The sequence below is a fragment of the Rousettus aegyptiacus genome, unplaced genomic scaffold (genome assembly GCF_014176215.1).
Source record: "Rousettus aegyptiacus isolate mRouAeg1 unplaced genomic scaffold, mRouAeg1.p scaffold_m13_p_7, whole genome shotgun sequence".
NCBI lineage: Eukaryota > Metazoa > Chordata > Mammalia > Chiroptera > Pteropodidae > Rousettus > Rousettus aegyptiacus.
This window is the reverse complement of record NW_023416310.1, coordinates 16,942,461-16,969,904: the sequence shown is the minus strand read 5'-3', so window position 1 is coordinate 16,969,904 and position 27,444 is coordinate 16,942,461. Positions and strand designations below refer to the sequence as shown.

At 47.1% G+C, this 27,444-nt stretch overlaps 1 protein-coding gene and 2 pseudogenes across 1 annotated transcript; 1 reads left to right on the top strand and 2 right to left on the bottom strand.

Annotated features, from left to right (window-relative positions):
- Positions 1 to 587: 587 nt before the first annotated feature.
- Positions 588 to 23,053, bottom strand: LBH (LBH regulator of WNT signaling pathway). The gene is made up of 3 exons (XM_016136079.2): positions 22,814 to 23,053; positions 20,119 to 20,221; positions 588 to 1,034 (listed from the first exon to the last, which is right to left on the bottom strand). Exons 1-3 carry the CDS (start codon positions 22,837 to 22,839, stop codon positions 846 to 848), a joined length of 318 nt encoding a protein of 105 aa, XP_015991565.1. The 5' UTR covers positions 22,840 to 23,053; the 3' UTR covers positions 588 to 845.
- LOC118605908 lies at positions 1,485 to 1,603 on the bottom strand (annotated as a pseudogene).
- On the top strand, positions 10,938 to 11,056 carry LOC118606273 (annotated as a pseudogene).
- Positions 23,054 to 27,444: the final 4,391 nt, after the last annotated feature.

Genomic DNA, 27,444 nt, shown 5'->3' with positions numbered 1-27,444 from the left:
TGGGTTCTCCAACAAGGGCAGGAAGTACTCTCACTACTCCTAAAAGGGCTGGGGCGGGGGGCAAAAGAGGCAAATTGGAGCTCAACAGCCCTGCCTCTTAAAAAAACAAACAACCTCCAGATTACCGCTTGTAGGTGAACCTGACATAGCTCGGAGCAGAGGGTCCACAGAGAAGGAATGGGAGACCTTTTTCGTTCCCAAGCATCTCCTCCAGCTGGCTTTGTAGGCAGCCGGGTTCTCCTGCTCTCCTTTACCTGCCTCCCCTGTAATAGACAACACACCCGAAATAAAAGCAAAGGCTAGCAGTGGGCGAAGCTGGAGAGAGAGATGAAGACTTTGTTGTCTGATGCCCCAGCAGCCAGAGTAAATGCTCACTGAATAGTACTTCCTGGCTGTACTTCTCTGTTCAGTGTTTTCTTTAAAAAGTGTATTTTCTCTTTTGTCTCATGTTTGTTTTTTTACACCAAATGTTCTTTGTTCGCTGTGCACATCTCCCTTACCGCCCCCCCCACCCCCCAGAATCCCACCACTGCCTCTAGCTGCTTGAGTTCAGATAATGATCTCGAAGTCACACAGCTTCCCCGCACCCCCCCACCCCTGCTCTAAGCAGCTTCCTTTCTCAGGCCTTGCAAAGTGTCGCAGAGGGCTCCACTGCCCGACACAGTTCAAAAAAAGAAAAGAAAAGAAAAGAAGACCCACTCAGTGATTTTCAGGTGCAAAACGGAAGCCATCGTCTGATGTTTCAGAACGATTGTGGCTCACTCTCTTCTTCCATCACAATGGGAAAGAACACAGTTCAGGTACAGATGCTGTCTGGCGTGACCCCGCGGCCGCCGGCGGGAACTCTACTGCTCCTTGTTCTCTTTCACTGTCTCTTCACAGTTGTCCTGCTCATCCTCCTGGACCAAGAACTCCTCGGGGGGCCATCGGAGCTCCCCACTCTCCACCTCCCCCTCTGTGGGCTCCACCACTATGGAGGGCAGGCGGTCCTTCAGTTTGCAGCAGCGGTCAAAATCTGACGGGTCGGGGAAGATCTGAAATAAAAACAGAGCGAGCGCCCGGTCACGTACAGATCTGAAAAGAAAAGTTCCACTCCTTCACCTCACATGTACATGCAGGACTGAGCACCGGCTGTCCGCCCGGGCTGTGCTATGCCCGGGGACGGCGGCGGGCGCGGGTAAGGCGGGAGGAGCTGGGGAGTGAATTCTGGGGCAACGTGGGAAACCATCCCTTAGCTTGAAGCTGAAAGTTCTCAGGGCACTGCCAGCAAGTCTAAAGGGTGGGGTAGCTCTTTTTGCACTTTTTATTTCATTTTATTTTCAATTAAACGAATTTAAAATTGTGTCATCCATAGTAAGTCGCATCTCTATTTTCAGCAAGCGTTTTTGTTGTTGTTTTGTTTTAGGCGAGGCAACCCTTGGTTGGCCTCACAGATTGCAAGGACCTTGTCAGTTTACAATCCCATATTTTTTATTTATTTTTTACGCCTATAGCACCTGGTCTTCCTAGGTGGTCTCTCATCCAAGTACTAACCAGGCCCAACCCTGCTTAACTTCCGAGATCAGACAGAATCGGGCTTGTTCAGGGTAGCATGGCTGTAGACTTCAGCAAGCATTTTACTCCAGCAGGGCAAAGACTATGACAGGTCCCACAACATTAAATTCCCCCCAGGATCATTATTGGCACCTAGTGTGAACTGGCTACCTTCCAGGTGCTTTACTTATGGAATGTTGACTTAACATAGTCATGCTGATAAATAGGTGTTGTTGATATCTTAAAGAATCACAAGCTTGGAGAAAGAGGTTGCCCAAATCGCATAGCCTACAAACGGGTAGCGGAAGGAGATTCAGACCCAGGTATGTCTGGTTTCCATGCCCCAATACCACCTGCCCCGCCAGTAGATGGGTTCTGATCTCCATCCAATTGTAAAGTCAAGGCCAAAGAAGGGTTGAGGGTGTGGCCCCCAGTCACAGGCAAGCTGGGATCAAAAATCCAGGCCCCTCAACAGCTCGACACTTGAATTTACTTCTCTTTCCGTAGTCCCACCAATGAGGCTTTTTTCATGCCTACTGTTTGTCCTGTGCAGAGCTGGAAGAAACTCCACAACGGGCTCTAAAATCAAGGGCCATGCCTGGCTCTGTGGATTCCTTTTGCTCACACTGCCCTGTGACTACCGCTGACCCAATTCTTTGCCCAGCAGCTTAAGTACTTAATCCCACAGGCTGCTGGTCTCTTGCTGTTCACAGCCCTCAGTGACACACACACCCAACAGCAGGAATGAGAAGACCTCGTCTGGGACACTGGAGCTCACAGAATCACAGGGCACCTTCGAGACCATCTCTTCCAACCTCTCTACTTGATAGATGAGGAAACTGAGCCCCAGAGGGGTCAGGAGGCTTGCTTGAGGTCACACGGCTTGTTAATGGCAAAGAAAGGAAAGCAATACTTGGAGTGGGTGGAGACACCCTGGGGACTGCCCGTGCCTGGCTGAGATCCAGACAAGTCTATGGCAGCAGACAGGTGTCCTCTGACCCAGAAGTAGAAGGAGTACTCTCCTACAAACTCAGGTCTTCCATGGTGCCGTTAGGGTGGCTCATCTTACTATCCCCCAACCCCAAGCTGTGCTGTCCCAGTCACGTCACCGATCACATCACAGGTCACGTGGGGGTTCCAGGAATCACGGGCCTTCTCAAAACCTCCCCAATCCCTGCAGACAAGTGATTATTAACCATTTATCCAATAAAGCCCTATTGCTGGGGATTAAGTCTTAAGCCAGCTGCACAACCAGGCATCATTAAAGACTTAACAAGCTTTATAAAAAGTACCATAATGGCAGCCAGGAGGAAAACAAGGCAGAGGAGGGGCTCGGTGAATGGAGGTGAAAGAAGGCATGGGAAAGGTTGACCCCCCCCCCCCACCGCCCCCGTGTGGTCTTTCTCCTCCTGACACAGCCAACTCTGTAGTTCTGCCCTTGGGCTGTGCTGTGCACACAGACCCGCATGTGCTGAGCAGGGAGAGGGTCCAGTGGCCTCCTTGGGCCCTGCCTCATGTCTCCTCACGTGGAGCTCCTCCTTTCGGGTGACGACATAAGTTGCCCTTCCAAGCCCAGCTTTGGGATTGAGCAGGGAGAAGCCCAATGAGTGGAAAGCATGCTACAGTTTATAAAACCTTTTCACACACCTCCCATCCAGGAGCAACGGGACTCCGGGGAGCTACGGGTCACACGGAAGAGCCAGGTTTCACTCCTAGATCTGCTCTCCTCAGCAGCACTATGTCTTTTGAAATAAATGGATGTGACTGGGTCAACACTCCCAACTTACAAAAAGAAAACGGACCAGGGAGAGTGGGCAAGACTCTGGGCTTTAACTGCCCATTCAGCTGCTGGAGGCCCCAGGACAATCCTCTGGGCTGCCAGGTCCTGAAGCTGAGCTTCTCAGTCTGGGCAGTTGTTCTAAATCTTCAGGACCCGAGACAATGCTGAGAAATAGTAAGAGGAGATGGACACCTTGCCCAGGACAGACCTGGGCCCCTGACTCTACCCTCTGACCTCAAACCTAGCGCCATGCCTACCCTGTGACTCCCCAGCTGAGAGAGGTGGCAACCGGTTCTAACTACGATCATCCAAGTTGAGGAAGCATGAAAGGGACAGGAAGAAGCAAGGACAACAGTAGGAGGAGGACAATAAGGGTAGAGAGCATGAAACTTGGTTTTAAGCCAAGAAGAGGTCTTTAAATAAAATTAGGAGGGAATACGTGATGATGATGATGATGATGATGATGATGATGATGATGATGGTGGTGGAAGATATGCCAGGCACATTTGCTGAGCAGAATCTCAGTCTTCACAATAATTCTATGAAGTATGTGTGTGTGGTGTGACCCCTATGACCCCTATTTTATAGATGAGGAAATGAAGTACAGAGAAGGCAAGTAACTTAATCAAGGCCATGGAACTAGGAAGTGACTGACTGGAGACCCAAACTCAGAGCTAAAGGACTTCAAGCGAGGTATTCATTTAATAACATGTTGTTCAGCCACAGACCCCAAATTCTTACTATGTCCTTGATATCACTTATATAACTCCAACCAAGTCATCTCAACCACCTGTGCCTCGGTTTCTCCTTTTGAGACCTTTACATCTCAATAGATGGGTACAAGATCTTGGCAAATACAAAGATGACATATGCTAAATTCAAATCGGAATGTCCTTCTTGGAACAGTTTCAACAGGACTACAGTAAGTATTCAATCTCCGAGCAAGAGGCAGCAATACTAACATAGTAATTAAAATAACTCCAAACAATGCTTTTCATACCAGGAGCTGCAAATTAAGTCTTTTAAGTCCTTGGGGGGAAGTCTGGGCATTGAACTTCTGGTATTGCTTAGTCGCCAGAGAACTTCGCTCCCTGAATTGTTCAAAGCAGGCGCCATTAAAAAAAAAATTTTTTTTTTACAAAGTCTGTTAATTACATTTAAAAAAAAATCGCTATAATAATCTAACCCTTCCATCAGAGATTTTACTTTATTATCAGATAATACCAGTTTATGCCTCTGAAAATTGTAGCTCTCTCCAAAGACAAACGAAAGGCACCCAGAAGCAAACGGCTTCTCATTTCCTTACATACAGACAGAAAGCCTTGCAAAGTATTGCTGAGTATTTTGCCAGCACAATCTTATCTACGACAGCTGCTTAAGAGGGTGACCCTAAGGAGGTCAAGATTTTTCCACTAAGTCATGCTTTTTAATCATCTAGGCAGCAGAAAAATGAGAGGTTGCAACTGTAATTTGACGGGGTGGGGAAGGCAGTGGAAAAAAGGACTCAAGTCAGACTCGCCAAGCACATGACAGGTAGGGTTGAGGCAGCTGGCCAGCCCGGCATGCTGTTTGCCTGCACGAACTGGCAGGGAATAAGGAACTGCCCCTGTTCCAAAAAGAAACTGCTTCTGGTTAAATCTCTTACCCCAAAGCGCCTCTGCTCTCTGGACAGAAAAAAAGGCCAAAATTGCCCTTCCCCACCAAAAAAAAAAAAAAAAAAAAAAAAAAAAAATCCTGTCTCTTCATTCTGTAGCAAAGGCTTAGGTCCAGAAAGGAAGATGGAGAGGCTCGGATAGGCATTTTGCAGCCTCACTCCCAGGACAGGGCAGATTTAGAAGCATCCGTCCCCAGCTGCGATTCTCTCCACCCTGTCCAACCCCCCTCCTTCTGCCAGCACTGGATTCCACATCCAGCTGCCACATTAAGGCTGTCACAGCTGATGACTTGGATGAAACTAATAGACATCCAAGTTCCCTCTTTTGTAAATGGAGTGAAGTTTTGAAGATCACACACATCAAGAATATCCCAGGTCCCACAGGTCCCACTGTGTAGAAACAGCAGGCGTTCAAACTTGATACTGGTAAATTTTATAGGGGACATGTCTTCAGAGGCCTCCTTCGCCAGGTCGCTTCTAATGCCAACGGGCCCTGATGTTTTCGGAAACGCAAATGGGTTTACTTGAACGGTCAAGCAAAAATCAAGATCTTCTAAGAGGAAGAAACGGTCTGTGAGATGTGGTCTGGATGCCAATATACTAGGATTTCTGGCTTTATAGATCAGAGTTGGTCCAACAGAACTTTCTGTGATAATAGAAGTGTTTTCTGTCTGTGCTGCCTGACAGTAGCCACTAGCTACATGTGGCTATCGAGCGCTTGAAATGAGGCGAAAAATTTGAATTTTCTTTTATTTTTAAATTTATGATATATGTAAATATAATATAAATTTAAATTAAATAGCTACATGTGGCTAGTGGCTACTGCACTGGACGCCACAAACACAAATGTTTAAATATGAGGACAATGAAAGCACAACTGTCCAGGAAAACTCAGGACGTCTGGCTGACGGACCAACACAGGCAGCCTCAGAGCCCAAGTCTGGGGTTGAGGGTGAGCCCCTGGAGATGAGGAATTAGTCAGCAGGCTTTTTGTTTAAGTATAAAAAGTTGCCAGTCAGCTCCCATTTCAGCTATGGAGGGGAGCTGAAAGGCAATACCAGAGCTCCAAAGGCCCGAAATTTGGGGGCCAAGCTATCAACTGTCTGCTTCTAAGCCAGGTGACCTAAACCTGGCTGTCTCCAGGGTGGAGAGAGGAGAGAGATGCCTGGCGCCTCGGATGGAAAATGTGAGCGATTCTGGTAGCAGCAGCCCTCCCCTGTGTGCCCGCGTCCCTTAGCCATCATGCCCGACAAACAGCCCAAGCTGGACACAGAGAGGGTGGAGGGCTCAGCGAAGGGCGGAGCGATGCTAATGGGGAAAGCGGACACCAGCAGGTAGAGGAGACGAAAGGTGGTTAACTGGACACAAAGGGCTAATTACCAGCTCTGCAAGCCGAGACCTCAGGAGCTTGGCCATCCTGCTCCTCCTCTCCGGTGGAACAGAGAAAAGAAAGAGGAGTGCTGGGGGTGGGGCAGACAGGGGAGGCAGGGCAGAGGACCTGAGATGAATAACCAGATAGCGCCCCAAGGCCCTGGGAGCCATCCGCTTCAGCGTACAAAACTACAGTTATATTTCCTCTCTCTGGTTCCAGAGGGGGAAAGAAAAATCAACCTTTGACCTGCTATGGAAAATCACTCCTACTAGTAGACCAGGAGTCTGAAAGATCTGGCTTTGACCTGGCCCCCATGTCATATTGTCTCTGTGATTATGGTCAAGTCATTTGAACTGCTCTGAGCCTCAGTTACCTACTGAGTAAAATGAGGAAGACATTTCCACTTTATAGTATTGTTGGAAGGAGTCTGTGATGCTATATGTTGAGCACCAGCACAGTCCTGGACCAGCTCAGAGATGTGGAGGCCCATCCCCCTCCCCTCTTCATTTATAAATTGGGATTAATGGTATTTCCTACCTTATAGGGCTTTGGGGAGAATCGCATAGAGGTATGTATGAACACGTTCTATAAACTTTAAATTCCTAATGATGGTTGTTATTAGATAAAGCTGGGGTCTCCAAGGAACATTTAGAGCAAAGGACCAGAAAATCAATATTTACAGCCTGGGACAGGAGCAGCTTAGCAGCACTCTTGGGTTTGTGCTCACGAATTCTAGGCCAGGTTCTTTGGAGACATGATTCGACTTCATCCCTTTCCTCCCAGTGCTTCCATTTTCCCAGGGCCTGGGTTAGGCCAGTGGGAAGGATAGCCAATGCCTTGTCCAGATTCTGGGCTTTTCAGCAGAAGCCCCTACAGCTAGAGGTGTTCTCATTATGCACCTCCCCTTCCTGCCCCATGGCTTCTCAAAGCCTAGGTTTCTTATTTTTGCTCAAGAACAACAATGGATTGGCCTTGTGTGTTTATCCCTTCCCAGGAGGGGCTGGCTCATAACAATGGGCAGATCTCTAACAGCATCTGGGCTTTCCAAGGACTGAATGAATGAGTTGTGACTAATTCGAATGAAAAGTACACCCCACTTTTGGCCCCCGAACAATAGGTGAAGGCAAGAAATATCCCCTTTGAAATCCTTGCCTCCTGCTATCTTATCATCATCATCGTCTGCATTTTATTGACTTTTTAGAGTGAAATGTGGCTGGTAAGAACAGAAAGAATCGTGTAAAGGGGACAGCGTAGCTACTTACTGGATTTGGGGAGGGAAAAACATTCTCTGGTCTCCATTCTAATGTGAGTCATGGGTTTGCCATCCTTGAGATTCTCACCTCACTCAAATCTCCCTTGGACTGGGGCTACGGAATATCCACCTCACCCTCTCCTACCCTTGTCTGGTGTCTCTAATCCATAGGAGACCTGAGCAGATATTTGAGGCTTTATAACTGTTGGATCTCCTTCCTTTGGATTAAAGATGCTTAAGCCTCCAGCCTTGAAACTTAAAAGAAAAGGAAATCCTCTGGATAAACACCATCCTCATAAACATCTCTCAAACACACACCCATCCTGCAAGTCAAGAGTTCCAAATTCCAATTAATTAGCACTAATTACTACTGATAACTCTGGGCCCAGAAAGCTGATGGGGCTTTTGAAACTTTAAAGAATGCTTCTCAAAGTTCTCCAGGGTGATGAGAAAAGGCTGCAGTTATCAGGCGGGAGATGATTTCAGATACCTCCTGCAACTATGCCATCATTGCCCTTTGGAAAGAAGGTGTGCCTTCCAGTCACCTCTGGGGAAGACAGATCCCTCTCTACAAATGTCCCACAGCCACACCTCCTCTTAGAAAGACTAGACCGACATGGCTGCCATTTCCAACCATACCTTCACTCTTCATTTTGGAAACAAAAGTTTTGAACATCTAGTCCACAGCCATCCCATCCGTCTCTGGAATTCCTTTCTTAACCCCTAAAACAAGGCTTCCAAACCCATCCCTGTATGGAAATAGCTTTCAAATCTCTAGGACCTCCTTACAGCCCTGCCCCATGGCCTTTGGTTACCACCACCTCTACAGCACATGACCAGGCCAGTCAGCCTGCTTTTGGCCTCATACACAATCCTGATTCTCACGATGCTGCTCAGGTTCACCTGACCTAACGGCATCTTCCCTGTGTCTCCCTGGACGCTGTGTCATCCTAGGCTTTTCTTAAGATTCAGGCAGCTTCCCGGCTTTGCCTGTCCGTCTTAGGGTAAGGTTTCCCCACACTACAGCTGCACTTCCACCTTCCCACCCTCTGGGAAATGTCCCCACTTGGAGGACATCCATCACCTCCAACTCACCTTGCCCCAAAGTGAGGTCACCCACTAAATTACCTGTCTTTCTTTAAGTTAAAATCTTACTTTCTCCCCCAACAAGAAGCCTTGCTTGATAGTAGGTCCTGTAAAAGAGGCCTGAAGATTTTAATTGATCATAACGGGAGCATCGATGCAAAAAAAAGGGAAGCGAACAGGACTATATGCCCAGTGGCCCCTCATCTCATGGAGGTTGTCTGTACCAACAGGGCGGTGAGCGCATTGCTGTCCTCCGACAAAACGTGTTCTGGTCAGTCTAAAGCAGTGGTTCCCAAAGCTCAATTCCCAAGGTCCTTTCAGAAAGGGGATATGCAAGGAGTTAAGCATTTTCTTAATAATACTAAGATGTTATTTGCCTTTTCCCTATGTTAACACTTGCACTAATGGTATAAAAAACAATGGTGGGTGACATTGCCGGCACCTTAGCAAAAATTAATGAATGCAGCAGCAGCAAACTAGTAATCATTATATTCCTCATCACCTCACACTTGTGGTTAAAATTAATTTTTATTAAATATGGACTCTTAAGTGCACATTGTTTTAATATTCTATGCAACGAAATGGAAAGTAAGCGTAAAACGCTTCTTCTGTATATCGATGCACAATGGTTATCGTGAGGAAAATGAGGCACTTACGTGATTGAGCTGCAAGCTGAACTAACCACCTGTTCCACGGAACACCATTTTTACTTGAAAGAATAATCCGCAAACTATGGTAATTTAGACCTGAGTAATTGGCAGACATGCTCTCAAAAATGAGTAAAATGAACCTGTCACTTAAAAAAAAAAATGACTGATGGCAATTGTTACCAATGATAAAAACTGAGCTTTGAAACAAAAATCAGAATTTTGGAAAACTTGTATCAGCTACCATAAACTGGGCAGTTTCCTAATACTTAAAAATTTTCTGATGAGACCAATGGAGATATTAACAACTGTGAATTTTTGGTATTATATAATGAAATACATCAACATTTAGAAGATCTGCATACCTCAGTGAACCTATATTTTCCAAATGATCAATGAACCTTATTACAAAACCAAGCATGGGTAAAAGATTAATTCGAAGTGCAAAAGAGACTAATGGATTTTAATGTAAGAGTATAGGAAGTTCATTGCCACTAACTTCTAAGGAATTACTATTTGTAGAGTTTTAGTGAAATATCAAAGAAAAATATATGAAAAGGCTATTGAAATATTTCTTCCTTTTCTAACTATATGTCTGCATAGACCAGATTTTCTTCATTAACTTCACCCAACACATACCATAACAGATTGACTGCAGAAGCAGATGAGAATCTAGCTGTCTACTATTAAGGCAGATACCAAATAGATTTGCAAAAATGTGAAACAATGCTTTTCTTCTCACTAAACTTTTCTTGTTTTGAAAAATAGTATCTTTGTTACTATAAACTATTCTTTATATTAACATGTAATGGTTTTATTGTTATTTTTAAGGGAATTGATAAATTTAAAATTTTAAAGATATAATTCACAAAAGATATAATCAAAAGATATAATCCACATAAATAAATATCTCTGGGTGTCCTAAATCATTTTTAAGAATGTAAAAGGGACTGAGTTTGAGAACTGCTGGCCGAGAGAAATAAAAACTCTCAGGATAATGACCACCTAAGTCAAGGTCAACATATTTTAAAACTGGAAAAGATTTGAGGGGAACATAGAACCTTGCCTTCAATATTTGCAAGGTGATATAAAGAAGAGAGCAGGTTTTTTTTTAACTCCAGGGGTGGATCTTGGATCAGGATGAAGGATTTCACTTCATTATACAATTTTCTAACGAAAATGTTACAATCAACTCTCCCCTGCAAAGAGGAAAATCGAGGCCCAAAGAGGTGACGTGAGTTGCCTGATTATGACATAGAGTGTGGCAAAGCCAAGATTAAAAGCCAGTTACCCAGATTCGCAGTCCATAACCCTGCTATGCTGAGAGGGTCTGAGTGACAGGGATGTCACTGCCAGTGTCCAAAGAACATCCAGGTGACATGACGCCATGCTACTGGAGAGCGCATCTGAGAGATGGGCCCCATCTCAAAGGTGCCGTCCCGCCCTAGACGCTGCAGGGCCATGTTTTGATTCCGAGAAAAGTGGAATATGTCCATGGCCTCTAAAACGTTTTGCTTGTGTACTCCCTAAAAAACTGTGTCTCCTTTCACATGTTTTTAAATGCATATCTCCTGATATATTATCAGTGTTAACATTTTAAAATAAGAGTTTTAGTCTACGACCCTGCCACCCTCAACGAGCCTGATCCCATCTGATCTCAGAAGCTGAGCAGGGTCAGGCCTGGTTAGTACTTGGATGGGAGACCACTTAGGAAGGCCAGGTACTATAGGCATAAAAAATCAAAAATGAGGGATTGTGAGCTGACAAGGTCCTTGCAATCTGTGAGGTCAACCAAGGGTTGCCTCGCCTAAAAAAAAAAAAAAAATAATTAAAAAAAATAATAAAAACTAAATTTAAAAAAACAAGTTTTATACCACTCTTTTAAATGCACTCAGTAGCTTGTCAATAATATAACAGTTTGATATCGACCATCATCTATTTTTTAAAAAAACCTCATAAACAAGTTCCTAAGTCAAATCTTATTCTTCTCTCTCCTTGAAATTGTATTTCCAGTCTACTTCCCTATAGGATTTTTCTTAACATAATATATTTTCCTGTTTGAAAGTTTTTAGTCACTAGCTTTTCACACTTCTCTGCAATGAAAAGATGTATTTATGCATATAAATTGACATTTAATAGTTTTATATCCTGTGACCCTAAGGCTCGTTAATAATAATAAAAAATTCTGGATTGGCTTATTGTAGCTATTAGTATATAACTGATTAATAAACATACAACAAGTAATTATGAAACACAAAAGTATATTTTTTTGAGACTGGTTTCTTAGGATGAGCTATGAATGGCATTTATGGAGCTTCCTAGGCAGTAAGCATTTTGAATGATCCATTTGTTTGATGTCCCCAAGGTTTCTATATCCTGGGGAAAAGAACCTTAAAAGATACAGGAGGGCAAATGGCAGATCCTACTTTTATAAGTAGGAGGAGGGACATTATGACAGGAAAGGTAGGAAAAGAAAACTGGTGAAGCCTGTCTTCAGGAAATGCAATTTTAGAAAAGCAACAGAAGGAAGTTGAAGATGTGGAAATGGGTTTTCCGAAAATGCTGTTTGCTGTCATATCCCTTGGAAAGTTTCTGTGAACCCCAGGGGCAGCTGTCCTCCGATTTTAATACTTTAAAATATAAGATGATATATATCTTATATATATATCATCTTATATATATATATATATAAAATCTCCATCTTTTATATATATATATATATAAAAATCTCCAACATTAGGATGCCAAAAAAACAGACTGGAAAGATTCTGATCTTCAACTGTCATATCCAAGGGGACAAATGACCAAAGAAATACAGATGTCGTAATTTAGTATAGCTGCCATCTAAGAGGATACATTCGACTCGAAGAAAAAAAATTACTTCATCATAACAGGTGTCGTCGGCCCCAGGAGTTGAATGCCACTGTCATTATTCCTTCATGTTTGCACACACGTAATGGCTCGATTATGTTTTTTCTTTACTCACTTGTTTAAAATACTTTTTTAAATAAAAGTCATCACTACATAAATGGAAAGCTAGTATTATTTATCATAGGTAGTTACCATAAAAATATACTAACATTTTAAAAGTTTATCTATGTTAAAACTTAAATTAACTTTTGAAATCTTCAGAAGTATGTGGAGCCTACTGGAATATTGTCCTTGGCTGTTTACTTGTCGCTAAGCATCTAGAGCCTTGCAGAGTTAAACACTGGGCCCCACACTTCTAGTATATTCAGATCTCCTTGTTAGAGCCCAGTCCATCCTTGATTTCAGGAAAGCAATATTTCTGAACCACGACCATTCTATGAGCCAGGCCTGGAACCCCAGGAAAACTGAGATGGCCCAGGGGACTAAGCATCTATCTGTTCAACCATCATGGGTCTCGAGGTTGAGGCAAGTTCCCTGGGCTTCTTTAAGGTCACATAGTGCTCCCATGTCATTAATAGAATAAAGGAGATAAGTAAGGCAATACACATGTTTGCATACATAACATATACAAATACACATTTGTAATCCACAGAGCATGTCAACATACCCATTGTGGGACAAGAATTTGATCACCAGCTATTTTGCAATGCTGGCTAATTATCTGAACACCATCAATTGTTACCATCTCTGCTCAAAATAAGCAGTTAACAAACTAGAGGAAGGCATACAACATCTCCTAAACACTTTAAAATAACCAAACACCTTTCTGACTCACCCCACAAAGCTCCTCCATTATTCCATCTCTATAGAGTTTACACCTCTGAGATTCTATTTGGAGGAGCCTTCAGTGCTGGAAGCTTATATTTTGATAAACATTTTTCTTGTTGTCGTTTTCTGTTTTTAAGGTAATATATAATGAAGAAGCTTAATGATGTTGAATCTCCTTGAATCATTAACTCCACTTCCAGGAATTTATTCCAAGGAAATGAATCAGACCTATGCAGAGATTTATGAAAAATGAGGCTCAGAGCAGTGCTCTTGATAAGAACAAAATATGTGACAACTTAAATATTCAGCAGTAAGAAGTGGTGCATGGCAAGATAAATGCCATTATACAAAGAAAACGAAATGATAGGAACACAGCCACAGTATTAGAGTAAGTGAAAAAAAGATTCACTATAGCATAGACAATATTATCTCAATTCCTTTCTTTCTTTCTTTTTTTTTTTTGGTTAAATATAAACACATAGAAATAACCTGGAAGTAAATATACCAAAATGGTTCAGTGATAGGAATATGGGTGTTTTCTTTCTTTGCACTTCTCTATATTTTCATAAATTTCTAAAAGGAATAAATTGTACCTTTATAATTATCACACACTCCCACCTGCCCCAAACACACACACACACACACACACACACACACACACACACACACCCTTGGGAAAGCCAAGGATGCCTTTCAATTCCAAGCTGAACAAGTGCTTCCACTCCCCAAAGTAAAAGCAGAAGACAAATTCAAGTTATACTATTAATTATGTCTGGGAACCACCTTCAGGTTCAAGTGTGGAGAAAGTCAGACCTAGAGACCAGCCACCTCTGGACTGAGGTTTGTGAATGCCCTCCTTGCTCAGGCCAACTCTCCTTTGAGTGAGACATCCAGAACCTTCCTTCCCATTGGCTCCAATAAAACTCTTGATCGAGAAGCAAGTAGTCAGTGCTGCTTCAGCTAAATGCTCAGGTGCCTCTTCTAAACGGTTTACCAAAAAAAGAGATTCTGACGGTGCAAAGCAGTTGTTTCTAGCGGGGAGGGGGCCAAGGGAGTTTCTAAACAGCCCTTCAGGTCAAAGTGCTGGCTGGAAAACAGTCTGGAGAAACCTTTGGCTAATTTCAATTTTCTTCTTAGACCGGTCTGTAAAATAAGGGGCCCTCCCTCAGTCAAAGAGTGAAGCAGCAGGCATAGGATTTGATTTACTGATAAAGAATCCTCCTGAGCTGTGGGGGCCTGGGGACAGGCAAAGGGCAGACGGTGGAGTGAGAGGCAGCAGAAGTGGCACTGGAAGGGAGAGAAGCCCTGTCAGCTCTGGGCTCCGTGTAAATGAGAGCCTGTCTTCATATCCTCCGAGGATTATTTCAGGACTCGGGCCTGAAAGATCATTTCAGGACATTCACTAGACACCCAGGAATAGCTCTTGGCTCCAGTCACAGGATTTATCACCCAAACTCATCCCTTTGCCTAATGGTACAATCCTCCTTTCCATCCAGCGTGGGAGACTGGGTTGACGTAAAGAAAATGCTGATCCTACAAAAATCTGTGCCACAGGATGGCCGAAGTAGAGAGGGATCATTCCCGGTGCAGGGAAGAGAGGGGGCCGCCGACCCATCACTCAGCACTCAGTAAGCAACCATCGTGGAACACCGTGGCCGGCGTGTGGGAACAAAGCGCAGTCTAAGACACGGACCCTGCTCTGGGGATGGATGCACACACCAGCACTTGAGAGGCGTCAGGCCTAACACGGGCCCTTTGAGAGAAGGCCGGGTTGTGTGGTTCCAGTGTGCAGCATGTTGGCTAGGAACGTGGAGAAAGCTTGTTTTCTCCTTGGCCAGGCTACAGACTCACTGTTGTGACCCTGGTGTGCGTGCTGGGGGCGGGGGGGTGGGTGGGTGGTGAATGCCCCATGGGAATAATTCCAGCCCTCTGCAGGCCCTAACCCAGGGGCATTCCAAATTGGTGAACGCGATGTTTGTGTCAAGGCTTTGGGCCTAGGAAGGAAGGTGCTGGATCCCTCTTACAAAGCAGACTTGATCTGAACAAAGGGTACACTGACTCAGAAGGAGGCAGTCTGTGCAGACACAGGCCCAACGGCACTCAAAGTAATAGACCTCCTGTGATTCTGAACTATGTGGCCATAACTGCCTGTCCCGCATCATCACATGATTGTGATTTGTACCAAGGAGGGAGCAGGGTGGAGGAGGTAGGGATAGGAGAAAGAAAACTCTTTGTGATTCCAGTAACACGTCATGTCCATGCTGGACGTCTCCTGCCAAGGGCTTTGGAATTTTAGCTTTGTGTCTCTCCAGGGACAATTGAGGCTTTTTCAGTCTGATGTTGTGAAAGATGGTTTCCTGGTGGCCACAGGCCTTCCATGTGGCCGCTCAGCAGAACATGTGGGGCACCATGGCTGGGGGTAACAACAAGACGAGGGGCACAAGGAGGAAGAGACAAAGGTAGATGTTGACTCATGCCCAGAACCACCCCATGAGCCAGGGCTTGCGGGAGACAGAGGTAGAGACATGGAAGAGGAAGCTCTCTGAGGGCTTCGGCTGGGCAGGGCACTCAACCCGTCACTCATTTCAACGTGTGCATTCACGCAGGTGGGAAGAGCGCAAGGAAAGCCAGGCTCAGGGCGTCGTCACAAAGGAAGGCTCCGCGTAGATGTGAGCGAAGACAAAGTGTCTCTGAACCCCTGCCTGACTTTAGTGATGAAACTGAGCCTGTTCCCTGACAGAGGAGTTGCCGCTTCTGGGAAAGAGTGAGGAGGGGGCGGGAAAGGAGTTGGCTTTTGTTGGGCCTGGGAGATAAAAAAAAGGCAGAGAGGTCCTGTCTGGGGAGAGGCTAGCCCTCATCCAGCATAGTGCTTTAGACCCGTCCTAAAGCAGAGCTAGAACTGAGGCTTTCGGACTGCCAGACGCAAACGAAAGGGCTGTGCAAGAAGAGGTCACCCCGCACTGTCCCTCTCCCTCCCATATAAAATGCCAAGATATCCCTCCCTCCTGTCTTGGGAAATGCAGGGGAAAACACAGGGAAGCTCTGAGCTCTGTGGATCAAAGGCAAGGCAGAGGCACGGGGCACAGTGGAGCACGAAGACCCGGCTCCCTCTGGTTTACAGCACATCCTCCCTGGCTTCCCCAAGAAGCAGCGCCTGCTGCCTGTGTGACTGGTAGATGGACATCAGATGGTAGGAGTACGTGACCAAGAAAGCAGTAGAAGGAATACAAAGGGCAGCCCATGAGGGACATGTGTGCTGATCAGAGAGGAATTTAAAGAGCCTAGGGAAGGATGAAGTTATCAGATCTTGGTCCAGATGTTTTAGAAGGGATAGTTTTAAATGCAAATAAAGGAGCCATATCTCTATCTAGAACTTGGCAAGGGCGATAAAACTGCAGAAGCCTCAGCGTGCTCTGCTGGGGCCCTTGGGTTATGGCAGCACCAGTGTCCCTAGGCAAATGCCCAGGACCCTTCCCCATTCAGAGTCCAGGCCAATCAGGGACAGCATGGTAGGAGACCCAGTCAGAGAGGCATTCCAAAATGCAACATTCTTAGAGAGCCCCTGGAAGCAAGGGAAGGCCGCGCAAGGCAGCCACTGACCCACTTCTTTGAATTGGGGAAAAGAAGAAGGCCTTAGAAGACACTCCTGTCCCAGGGGCAGGAGAACAGGAGGCCTCCGATGCAGTGTGGGAAGGGAGCTGCAGCTAGCAGGGACACAAATGTCCTCATGGAGACCCTCCCATTCAGCCCAGGTGAGCTGGCTGCCACCCACAGCCCGCCCGAAATGTACTCAGACTTTCTAGTAACCATTTACTCACTCACTCAGTGGGTGTCATAATTCGTGCCAAGTGAGTGAGCCGACATGGATTTCACGAATTGAATGACAAAACAAAGCACCAGCTCTTTTAATTTTTATACATGCTCACAAAATGCACTTACTTCTAAGCGTAAGAGAGAGGGCTTACCTGAAACGTTCAGGGGATAAAATGACATCTATGCCACGCCGTGATAGGCATGCGCCTGAGGAGGTCCTCACAGATCTTAAAGCAGAAGTGAAGGTGGCCAGCTTTCGAATCAGAAGACTGGACTTCACTGAAACAACCCTCATCACTTAGCGCTTGTTCCGTGAAGGCCCTGAGCCAGCAGGCACCTTGGGCTAGGGAGGGGCGCAAGAGGGGTGATGGCAGATGGGCACGAAGAGGGTGAGAAGTCACTTCCTGCCCTTAGAGGCCTGGGCAGGGAGAAAGTGAGGCATGACTCATATCCTTAAAACCCAGCGCAGCATCATTTCAGAGCCCAAAATGCCACAGGTGTTGAAAGAGGTCACATCTGGGGCAGAGAAATCAGGAAAGCTTCGTTCTTGGTAGGTCTGGAAGGTGAGGGGATGACTGACAAAGTCTTGTGTGTCTATTTATTTTACGACCTTATTTCAAGGTCAAATGACAAGCCTGAGAGTCTGTCTCATCTGCCACGTTGAGATTGATGTCTCCTTCCCACTTTTGGTTCCTTGGAAAAGCAGGTCTCAGTAAAAAGCCATGTACTATTATTACCCTCAGGCAGAATGCCAAAAACAGAGCTCCGAGATCTCCCACCCCCAGATCTGAGCACAGCCCGGGCACGCACAGCAGACGGGCTTTAGCCGCCGAGTGCCGTCCCAGCCAGTGCCCAGAGCTCTGGTGGGCCCAGAGAAGATCAGTCGTATGGCAATTGTCAGGCCCGCTCTCTGCAGAGCCCTGCACCTGGCAGCAACAGGGCTGAGCCAACGGGTATCTGAAGGTGCAACAAAATTAGACTGGAGATGGAGGTGACCTCTCAAAGTCCTAATTTTCTTTCAAGGCCCAGCCCCAGTCTGACCTCCTTGCAAACCTTCTCATCGCCACCCACGCCTGGATTGACGGAGGCTTTCGCATCGTTCCACCAGACTCCCTGTGTTCCAGTTGTTACGAACCTGCTGGTTTCCCACGCGAGCCCTAAAGCCTCTCTGTGCGGGCACAGCACGTTCCACGCAGTGAGTGACCAATAAATGTTGCTTAAACATAGCAAGCTCCCCCGTCTCTCTTCATCAGGTGACCAGAAGACCTTTCTGAAATACTGTGACCGACTGCTTTAAAGTTCCAGGTAAGATATTTTGGAACTGAGCAGTAGCTTCCACCCAGGCCTCAGGGACAGGTTTCCTGAGGGGCTGTGAGAACTTGGGGAGCCCTTAGTCCAGTATCACAGGGAAGAACTGAGGGCCCTGCTCTCAGTCAGCGCCAAGACATTTCAGGAGTCCAGAGGTGATTTTATTTAGTTCCTACCTATTGCAGTCCGACTCGGCTTCTTCACCCAATGTTGTATTCCCTTCCTCCATCGTCACCTGCCCTCACCCTCAAACCCAGGAAAATGGCCTGAAGGACTTGAAGCATTGAGAAAAGCACCCCGAAGGACCTGGCCCTTTATCCTGGGACATATTCAAAAGGAGAGTATAAAAAGCACACACAACACATATCGACGACTGTGTTTGGAAAGATTCTGTGATAGAAATCTAAAACTCAGAGCTGAAAGAAAATCTCACCTGTAACCACAAAGAGATTCAGTCTGATTCAGTGGCTTGGAAACTAGTATCTGAAAACACCCCAGCCGGTGAGCCAGGAAACTTCTACCCTCCCACGGGCTGTGGGGTGTTCAGTTGTCTCGCTCAGACCCACTCTAGGTGTGGAGGGTATAAAACTACCAGGAATGGGTATTCCCCTCATACCCTCTCTGGCAACCTGAATATTTATTTCCAGCCAGCGAACGAGGTTTGACCATATTGACACAAAACAAAGGGGCCTTCGTGAACCTCCCAAACGTGTCTGTGGGTGACTCCGCTGTCACCTGCCAAACTACCTTACCCAACCTTAGCTTTCATCTAGGCAGTCTTTGATCACCCTCCCTCCCTTGCACCCACACAGCTTCCTAACTGTTTTTCTTCCTTTACAAAATAAATGCCCTTAGAATGGTTCTAAAGAATGACCAGCCAGAGTGAGTCTGGATTCTAGCCAAGAACCAACCCAAGGTACAGACACATGATCCATCGCCTACTGAGTCTGAGCCCGTTTCCTCATCCGTGGACCAGAGCAAGAATTCCCACCTCAGAGTTATGGTAAAGAGTAATTTGTAGCATCTATAAAGTGCATGGCCCACGGCAGACATTCCGCTGATATCGCTGAATGCGCCCATCACATCCCCTTTTTTCTTCCCTAGGCCAGCCACACTATACGATTTCCCTAGCCCCAAGGTTTTCCCTTAAAAATAGACTCCTTCCTCCTCCAACTGTAATAACCTAGACGTTCTCCTTGGAAATCTTAAAAAGCTCACTGCCCCGCAGGTAACCACAGGTGCTCTGAAGCCACCTGGGGGCAGGGGCAGAGCAACATGGCAGGCCAGAAGGAGCACCGCATTAACAATCCGAAGCACTTACTTACTTCGGTCACTTATTTTGGTTCTTTATGTATTTTGAATCCACCGTACAGGACAATTTCTAAGCTAGATTCCAGCCACAATGATCCTGAGATAGCTTCTCTTTGGGGAAAGTTCTCCTCAGCTCTAAATAGTTTGAACACTAACTCGAGGTTGGAATCGGTTGGTCAACCATCGACCTGAGGAAGAGAGCAGCACTTGACGGAACTATTCCTCCACTAGACCACCCTCCCCCATGAGCCACCCCTCATAGCCATGTGCCCACTGCCCAAGGCATGGCTGGGAAGGGAAGTTCTGTCTGAATCCTGAGTGTGTAAATTACTTCCTCCTCAGCTGCCATGAGCCGGAGAGACCAGGATGAGTAATTAATAGCATCAGCTCATGTTTGCTGAATCCTTACTGTGTCCCAGGGATTATGAATACCTTATACACATCCTCTCATCATGTTGAATCTTCACCACAATTCTATGATGTAAGGACTATTGCTGCCCCATTTTACAGATGAGAAAACTGAGGCTTGTTGGCATTAGGGGACTTTCTCAAGGTCACACAGCTCTTATAAGTGGCACTTGGATGCAGAACAAAGTCTACCTCCAGGCCGAGCAAAAGCCACTAGGCTCTAAAGCGCCAGAAGAAACCCAGTACTAAACTCACCTGATAGGATAGGCCATCCTTCCGGGGGTTGAGGCCAATCTCCTCCATGGATGGGGTGCTCATCATCACCTCAGTCATCTCGGCCGATCTTAGATAGTCAGGGCTGCCAAGAAACCCAGAGCCAAAATCAACAAACACATGTACTTTCACATTCCTATTCTTGGTGCGCTCTGCTGTGCGATCAGGGGACTGTCTAGAGGAAGGATGAGAGGTGTGCAGAACAGAACTTGCAGAAAAACACGTTCACACCCCAAGGAAGTACCTTATAAGCCCAGAGCACCAGGGCCCTAGACCTCGATCAACAAAGGCCATTGTCTGAAAACCTCTCTGGCAAACCTCCACTTCCCTTCTCTCCTGGACTAGTCCCCACCGGCACAGAATGACTCTGGACTTTCTTTTAAGTGACAGAACTAGAAACAAAACAAAACAAAACAAAAAAAACCAGTAGGTAGCTAAGTCCATCTGTCTATATTAAAACCGATTCAACCCCTCCTTCTCCAAGGGAACTGCATATTATTATTACATAATAATAACAGGTCAACCTCAGGGAAACCAAGTTTAACAATGTCGCCTTCCCAAATTTCTCTGTCACTCTGGTGTTCCTTTTTGCAAAATGCTTCACTTTAAGCCCCAAGGGGTCAGCTTTCTGCAAGTTTCACATCTGCCATCCAACCCCCTTCTCTAGCCCCAGCCACAGCAGCTGCAAGCTCACAGCTTGAAAAACATCCCCTGGATTAAAAGCCTTAAGGATGCCCAGACTCTGATTGCAAAGGAAATTTCCAGAGGGGCCAAGCTGGCCCACCAATGGCTGACATGTGAAAGTACTTTGTACTCTGAAAGCAGGATACAAACGTTCCCTTATCCTCACACAAGCCATGGGCACATACAGAGTCTGGAAAGCATAATGCCAAATGGTATGTACTCACTACACAAATAACCAATGTTTTCATCATCATGCTTTTTACACATGGTTTAAAAAGATAAAAATGTGGGGCAGGTTTTAGAGAGACCATGTCCAAGGTAACAGGGGTACCAAACTCTTCTTCATTTTGTGGTTACTATAGAATAGAAATGGCATTGATTTGTTAACAAGCAATAGATTCTGGTCCAAGCTCTGCCAATCAAGAGCTGTGTGATCTTAACCAAGTCATATAACTTCTCTGAGCCACAGTGCCCTGTTTGTTACCATAATGCTAATAATAAATATCTCGCAGATATGCTAAAAGTCAAATCTCGAGGGAGAGGAGAGTGCAAAGTATGTGCTAATCGACTATAAAATAACCCCAACCCTTAATTTCTCAGGGGGATAATAACCCCGATTGAGGCTCTAACAACCTCTTCGACAAGTTTTGAGTGGTCAAGCGCACAAAGCCTCCGATAGCTTTTAGTCTCACCCATGTGGCAAATAGCTGCTCACACACATCATGGAGATGGGAGGGAAGGGGCGCCCAGGAGAGGGGTACGCAAGCCTCAGGGGTGGAAGAATGTTTACTTTGTTTTGATAGTTCAGTTTTCTCTCTAAACAGAGTCAGGCCACGACGAGGGAGGGATGACTTAAGCGAAGATGCTGGGTTTTCAGGCAAGTTTCGGGTGAGGAGCCGGGGCTGCAAGGGCAGTTTCTTCCCAAGTCAAGAAAAGGCTGCCGTCGACCCCCCAAAGAATTTTGCCTGGGGAGCGCGCACGGGGCTCTCATCAGGCTCTTTGCCTGGGGTAGGGGTGTTCGCTCCCCGCTTCGGACTGTGGCTCAAGCCCGAAAAGTTGATGCCAGAAGCATGAACTTTCCTGTGCCTGGGCTGAGCAGGACCGCCCGGAGATAGAGCCCACGGGGTCGGAATCTCCGCGCCCGCACCTGAGAGCGCGCTCCGGAGCCTCCAGCGCTCGCTCCCCGGCCGCTCCTCCTCTTCCCCAGAGCAGGAAGGAAGCAGCGGCCGGCGCGCAAGTCCCAGCGGCCTGAGGCCTCGCTCTGCAACGAGCTGGGGCGCCGTGGCGCATCCCTCCCAGCCCAGATTCCCGGTGGGCTGCGAACCTCCGTCGACCCCTGCACGGCCCAGGCTCCTTCCAGCCCGGGCAGAAGAGGGCAGCTCCTTCTCAGCCCAGGCCCCTGCAAAGGCGCGTCGGTTTTTAAGGGCTATGGAGAGAGGCAAGGGGTCGGGAGGGTGCAGCGTGTGCTTGTGCTGCTGCTTGTGGCTTCAGACCGGTTACGTGTGGGGAGAGCGTTCTCCGCCGCCCCCCCACCCTTTGGAGCTCTGCAAACGCGACGCTGCACCAGCTCAGCCCTGCTACTGCCGGCCTCGACGCCGAGACTTGCATACAAACAAAAAAAGGGGGGCGGGGAGAGGCCCGAGGAGAGCTGGAGCCCCCAGAGTCAGGCAGGGCTCGCGCCTCCTGCAGCCCTCCGCACAGGGGCTTTTATTAGCGGGATTCAGGCGTGACCCCTATTTCTCCCCGCACCCAATCACCACATACACACCTTCCCAGCTGTTCCTTGAGTGAGGGCTTGGAGTTCACTTCCTTTGTCTGGATGCTCTCAGCACCTCCGTCCCCCCACCCCCACCTTTGCAACCTTGACGTTGACTCCTGCACGGGCTTGGGCTAGTTCCCCGCCGCCCTCGCGCCGGAGCCGGCACCAGCAAGCGCGGGGTCCCCGCAGCCACGGCCGCGAGACTGATGCCCGCCGAGGGCGCAGGATACTCACCAGTGAATGGGGAAATATACAGACATGAAGTCCTAGGGGAGGCTGACCCACGCCCTTGTGATTTAAAAACGGTCACTGCGTCCCGAGTAAGGATGTCACGGGCGCGGACAGGCGCGGCAGGTAGGGAGCGGGCGGCCGAGTGCGGGAACTGGGCGTTCGCCGGTCCGCCTTCCGGAGACAGACCCACTGCCAGCGGCGTTGGCAAAGCAGACGCAGCTCTTGGTTCTCCACCGAGCTCGCGGCCCCACAAAGAGCCCGGGAAGCCGTATTTATAGGGGCGGGGGGCGGGGCTCGGCCCCAGGAGGCCCCGCCCTTCCTCACCCACTCCTAGAATAACGTCACCAAAATCATGAATGGCTTCAGAGCTCCTGCGCGCCGCGGCTCGGTGGCGCGCTCGGCTCTGCTCCCCGAGGGCCGTGGTTTGCTGCGGCGTCTAGCCCGGCCCCCACCCCGCGACTCACAGGCAGACACACGCGTGGACACGCGCGCGCACACACACGCACGCACGCACCGGGGCTGGAATTCAATGTCAACGCGGCTTCGCGCTTGTAAACCCGCCTGCATCGGCACCCCCCTCCCTTGCACGCACCCCCGGAGGCTTGGAGGCGGAGGACAGTGAGCATCAGGAGGGCGCTGGACTGGCTCCGGACCTGGCCGCTTGGCAGCCGCGCTGGACCTAGGGAGGGCGCCATCCTTCGACTCTAGCCTCCTGGCACCAGCGCCCTCCTTTGCACCCACTCGCCGTCCTCAGCCCACACCTCCCGACCCCGCTTCAACGTTCATCTCCCAAACAAGGCCTCTCCCTGGCATCCTCGCCCGCAGCATCTCGGTCGCTGTGCCTGAGGCGCGTCTCCTCTAACCCGGGCAAGCTGCCTGGAAATGAGAGCACTGCTAAAAATGAGGCGTTGGGAAGGTGGGAGGGGACGCGGAGCCGGGGGGAACCAAGAGCTCGCGGGGGTCGCGTTAGCTTTCGAGGGACCAGTCTGCAGCCCTGAGATCCTTGGAGGGCTTTGTTTGTCTGAGAAAAGAAGTGGTGTCGTCTTAGGGTTTTTCCATTGGACACAAAGACACACGCCCGTGGAGCCGGACAGGGGTGCGGTGGGCGCCGCTCAAGCACACCCCACCAGCCTTGGCTCCCGAATCTGCTCCAACGAGGAGAAACGAAGACCTTCAGTCAAACCCCCTCCCACACTGCGCAGGAATTGCAACTCCGGGGGTCTGCCCAGGCGGTCAGGTTGCGCTCCGCCACCCCCCAACCCGGATGAGAGTCTGCCCCTCTGTGGCTGTAGTGCGTTGCTTCACACCTCTGCAAAAACTGAAAATGGCTTTTCAGTTTTTTTATAACCCTAACCTATGTGTGTACTGGGGATGGAGGAAGTGTACGTGTTGGGGGAGAGGGTATCAAAACTTAGCAAAATTAAATGTACTTTGAAGTCAGTTAGCTCTTTGCAAGGTAGTGACTGTATTGAATCCATTGATATATGCTTAAAAAGTGAAAATACATAACCCTATCTCAAATAAGGGATGATAGGATTAATGGTAATGGTTTAACAGAGTCCCTTATAATTTTCATCAGCCCTGCCAAGATAATGCAAATAAAAATAATCGATAAGAATTGCTTAAAAAATAATAAAATAAAAAAATAAAATTTAAAACAATTTTGCTATTTTTAGTCATTCATATATACAGCCTGAGTAAAAACAGTGTACTTCCTAGGAAAATGCAGCTTCAAGACAAGCCCGCTCTCGAGGTACTGTCCTGATGGAGGGCAACGCTTCTATGCACAGAAGATGAATGGGGGTGCTCCAGATGTGGGTTTCCTGCTGGTGGGGGGCGTGGTGCTGTTTATGCCTTTTGCATAGGGTGGGGAAGCTTCTCAAAGTCTTGGCGAGCTGGTTTCTAGGATGGGACTTTTAGAGGCCTGAGATGGTCCCCCACGAGCAAGGACTGAGGCCTTCTGCCATTGCTCCCCAGTAGTAAACCCTGGAAGGACCTGGATGAAAGGACCGTCTCACCACTTTTACATGCCAACGGCCTCACGCTACATAGCCATCGTTATTGCTTTGTGAAATCTTCAAAACTTAGAAAGCTACCCCTTCCACACACAAACACTGGTAAGTGTCAAAATGGCCTCAGTCTAGAGAAGAGGGTGGGACATAGGCCTCCGGGAACAGATATCTGGCCCCTTAAAACATTCCCTACTTTGGAGAACACTGAGGTAATTACTTGGTGCCTACTCTTATAGAAGAAACATTGTATTAATGCCCGTTTTAACTAAATTTCACTTCCATCAAGTAAGTGGGAATGGAAAGTAAGCCTTGAGTTGTGACCCCAAATCTATACCTTTTGTAACCCTTCTGGGACCACAGTAACACATTCATTCATTTGAAAATATGGAACGTATCGATATACTATAACAAGTATGCCATTTCTCAATCATAATACTTTATATAGTGCCTTGAAGTTTTTCAAAGTATTTTCATTATCTCAGCTTTCAAAAGAATGTAAGAAGAGTAACATAACACAACTTACAGTCCCCAGTTAACAAATATGCAAACTGAGGCAGAAATAAATGAGGGGATTTGCCAAAGATGACACAGCTACTCTGCTACATTGCTCTTAGTTACTGCATTTCCTTCAGATCTCTAAAGACATGGGGTGTTTACCATGTAGACTAACCATTTCTTCTTAATGTCCTAGGAGATAAACTTCTATTCCCCTTGCCTTTTAATAAATAAACAGAAACACAAGCAAATGAAGTTACTTAAAGCCCCAGAACCTTAGAGCTGAAAGAGGCCTTTCAAATCACCTAGTCCAGTCTCCTCATTTTACAGGTGAGAAGACATTTAAGAGATTAAATGGCATGTCCAAGGTCACCAGGCTATTAAGTAGTGTAGATGGAACCTGAACACAGGCCTTCGGACTGGTCAAATGTCCTTTCCACTACAACCCTGTGCCTGGACCGCATTTGCCAAGAAGTCAGCAGCAGGAGTCAAATACACGGCCTGGACTCTCTAAACCACCTCGGTCTCGCACCAACCCTTATTGAGCATCTACTATGTGCAGATCAGTGAACTAATTCCCAGTCGGGGCCCCCTGCACTCCCTCCCTTCTCCCACCTTCGTCCCCAGGAACGGACATGTTGAAGTATAATTCTCTTTCAATAGAAATCCAAGTGGAGTCAGAGCTGTCTTGCTTTCCAACATTATATAAATCCTGTTTCCCAGCTCCTTCTCGCCCTCATCTAAAATAACGATTAAAAAAAGAATAAAGGTATTAAATTTTATATCATACTAGAGTTATCTCCGGCACCACTGTTCCATGTTTACAGGACAGGTAGCTAATTATTCACTAAGTAAAAAAAAAAAAAAAAAAATCATCTAAATTCATTTGGCAACATATTCCCACACTTTATGTCCCTTCTGGCTTCCAAAAAGACAGTATTGCATTTAACTTGCCTAGTCCTGGTGAAGCTGGTCCTTTGGTGAGCAACGGGGGACTTCATGAAGTAGCTGTTTGCTGAGTTAGTCATATCTATTAGCACATTGATGCCTCGTGACAACTTTTAGATGTAGGCACTATTGCCCCATTTTATTTTTTTATTGCCCCATTTTATAGATGAAGAAAGAGACGCTCTGAGAGATTAAGTAATTTGAGCATAGCCACACTGCTGTCAAATGGCTGATCCAGAATTTGACTCGGCCTTGTTGGTTCCAAAGCCTTTATTTTCCTCACAATACTATACTTATCCTGGTCTCTGTGGTTTTGTTTTATGACTGAACATAAATTAAATGCAAAAGTATTGGTTCCAATAGCAAGGTCCAGGACTACTGGTCCATCCGGTGGGGCAGGGCTGGCAGAATAAACAAATTTCCCACCCTGGGAATCTGGGAGCTTCTTAAAGATATCAGTCAAAGGCTTGGGGTTTAAGGGGAAAAAAGTGAGTAGGAGAAGGGGAGTTTCTAGCCAACTTTTCGGTGAAACTCATTTGAGTACATAAGAAATCTGAAAGGCAAGAATGTGTGTGGGTTGATGTGAGGCTGAAATGAGATAATGTTATGAAAACACTTGGTAAGTTGGAAAGCACTGAGCAGACACATGGCTTGTTTTTAAGGTGTTTGGGGGAAAGAGGGTGATCAGCACAGTTGACTGCATCTGTTTTAGTTTTTCACTCATTTCGACCACAAACCGCCCCATTTTCCCCTGGAGCCCCTTGACTGCCTTTTACAGCTTTTGGGGGGAAGAGGCAAGTAGTCTGCCTTGCGGGCACTGCTGTGGTCTGTGTCCCAACATCTCGCCTCAAGCCTTCCCCCACCCCTCCTCCCCAAACTCTTCCAGTCTTTGGTGCCTCCCAGCAAGTGTCTAGCTGGGTTCTGGACACACGATGAATAAGCAAGGCTTGAGAATGGGGTCACGCTTTCCCATCTTGGCCATTAGGGAATTAGCAGTCCACAACACAATGCAACCCAAACCCACCAGACAAAATCCTCTAGCCTTTGACCGGCTTTGCTGTAAGTCCTCAGGCAAGTTGCATGACCTCTCTCTGTCTCACACTCCTGAGGCAATAAAGCAGGCAATAGAGGTCTCTTTTTAACTCTCAGGGTGCTAATAAAGCTGAGAAAAATTGCTTC

What these genes read in the sequence shown, in the direction of transcription:
- LBH (XM_016136079.2), bottom strand. Translation starts at nt 22,839, where the DNA reads ATGTCTGTATATTTCCCCATTCACTG. An exon ending in GTATATTTCCCCATTCACTG is followed by an intron (nt 20,222 to 22,813) that starts GTGAGTATCCTG and finishes GTTTCTTGGCAG; the next exon opens with CCCTGACTATCTAAGATCGG. An exon ending in AGGATGGCCTATCCTATCAG is followed by an intron (nt 1,035 to 20,118) that starts GTGAGTTTAGTA and finishes TTTTTATTTCAG; the next exon opens with ATCTTCCCCGACCCGTCAGA.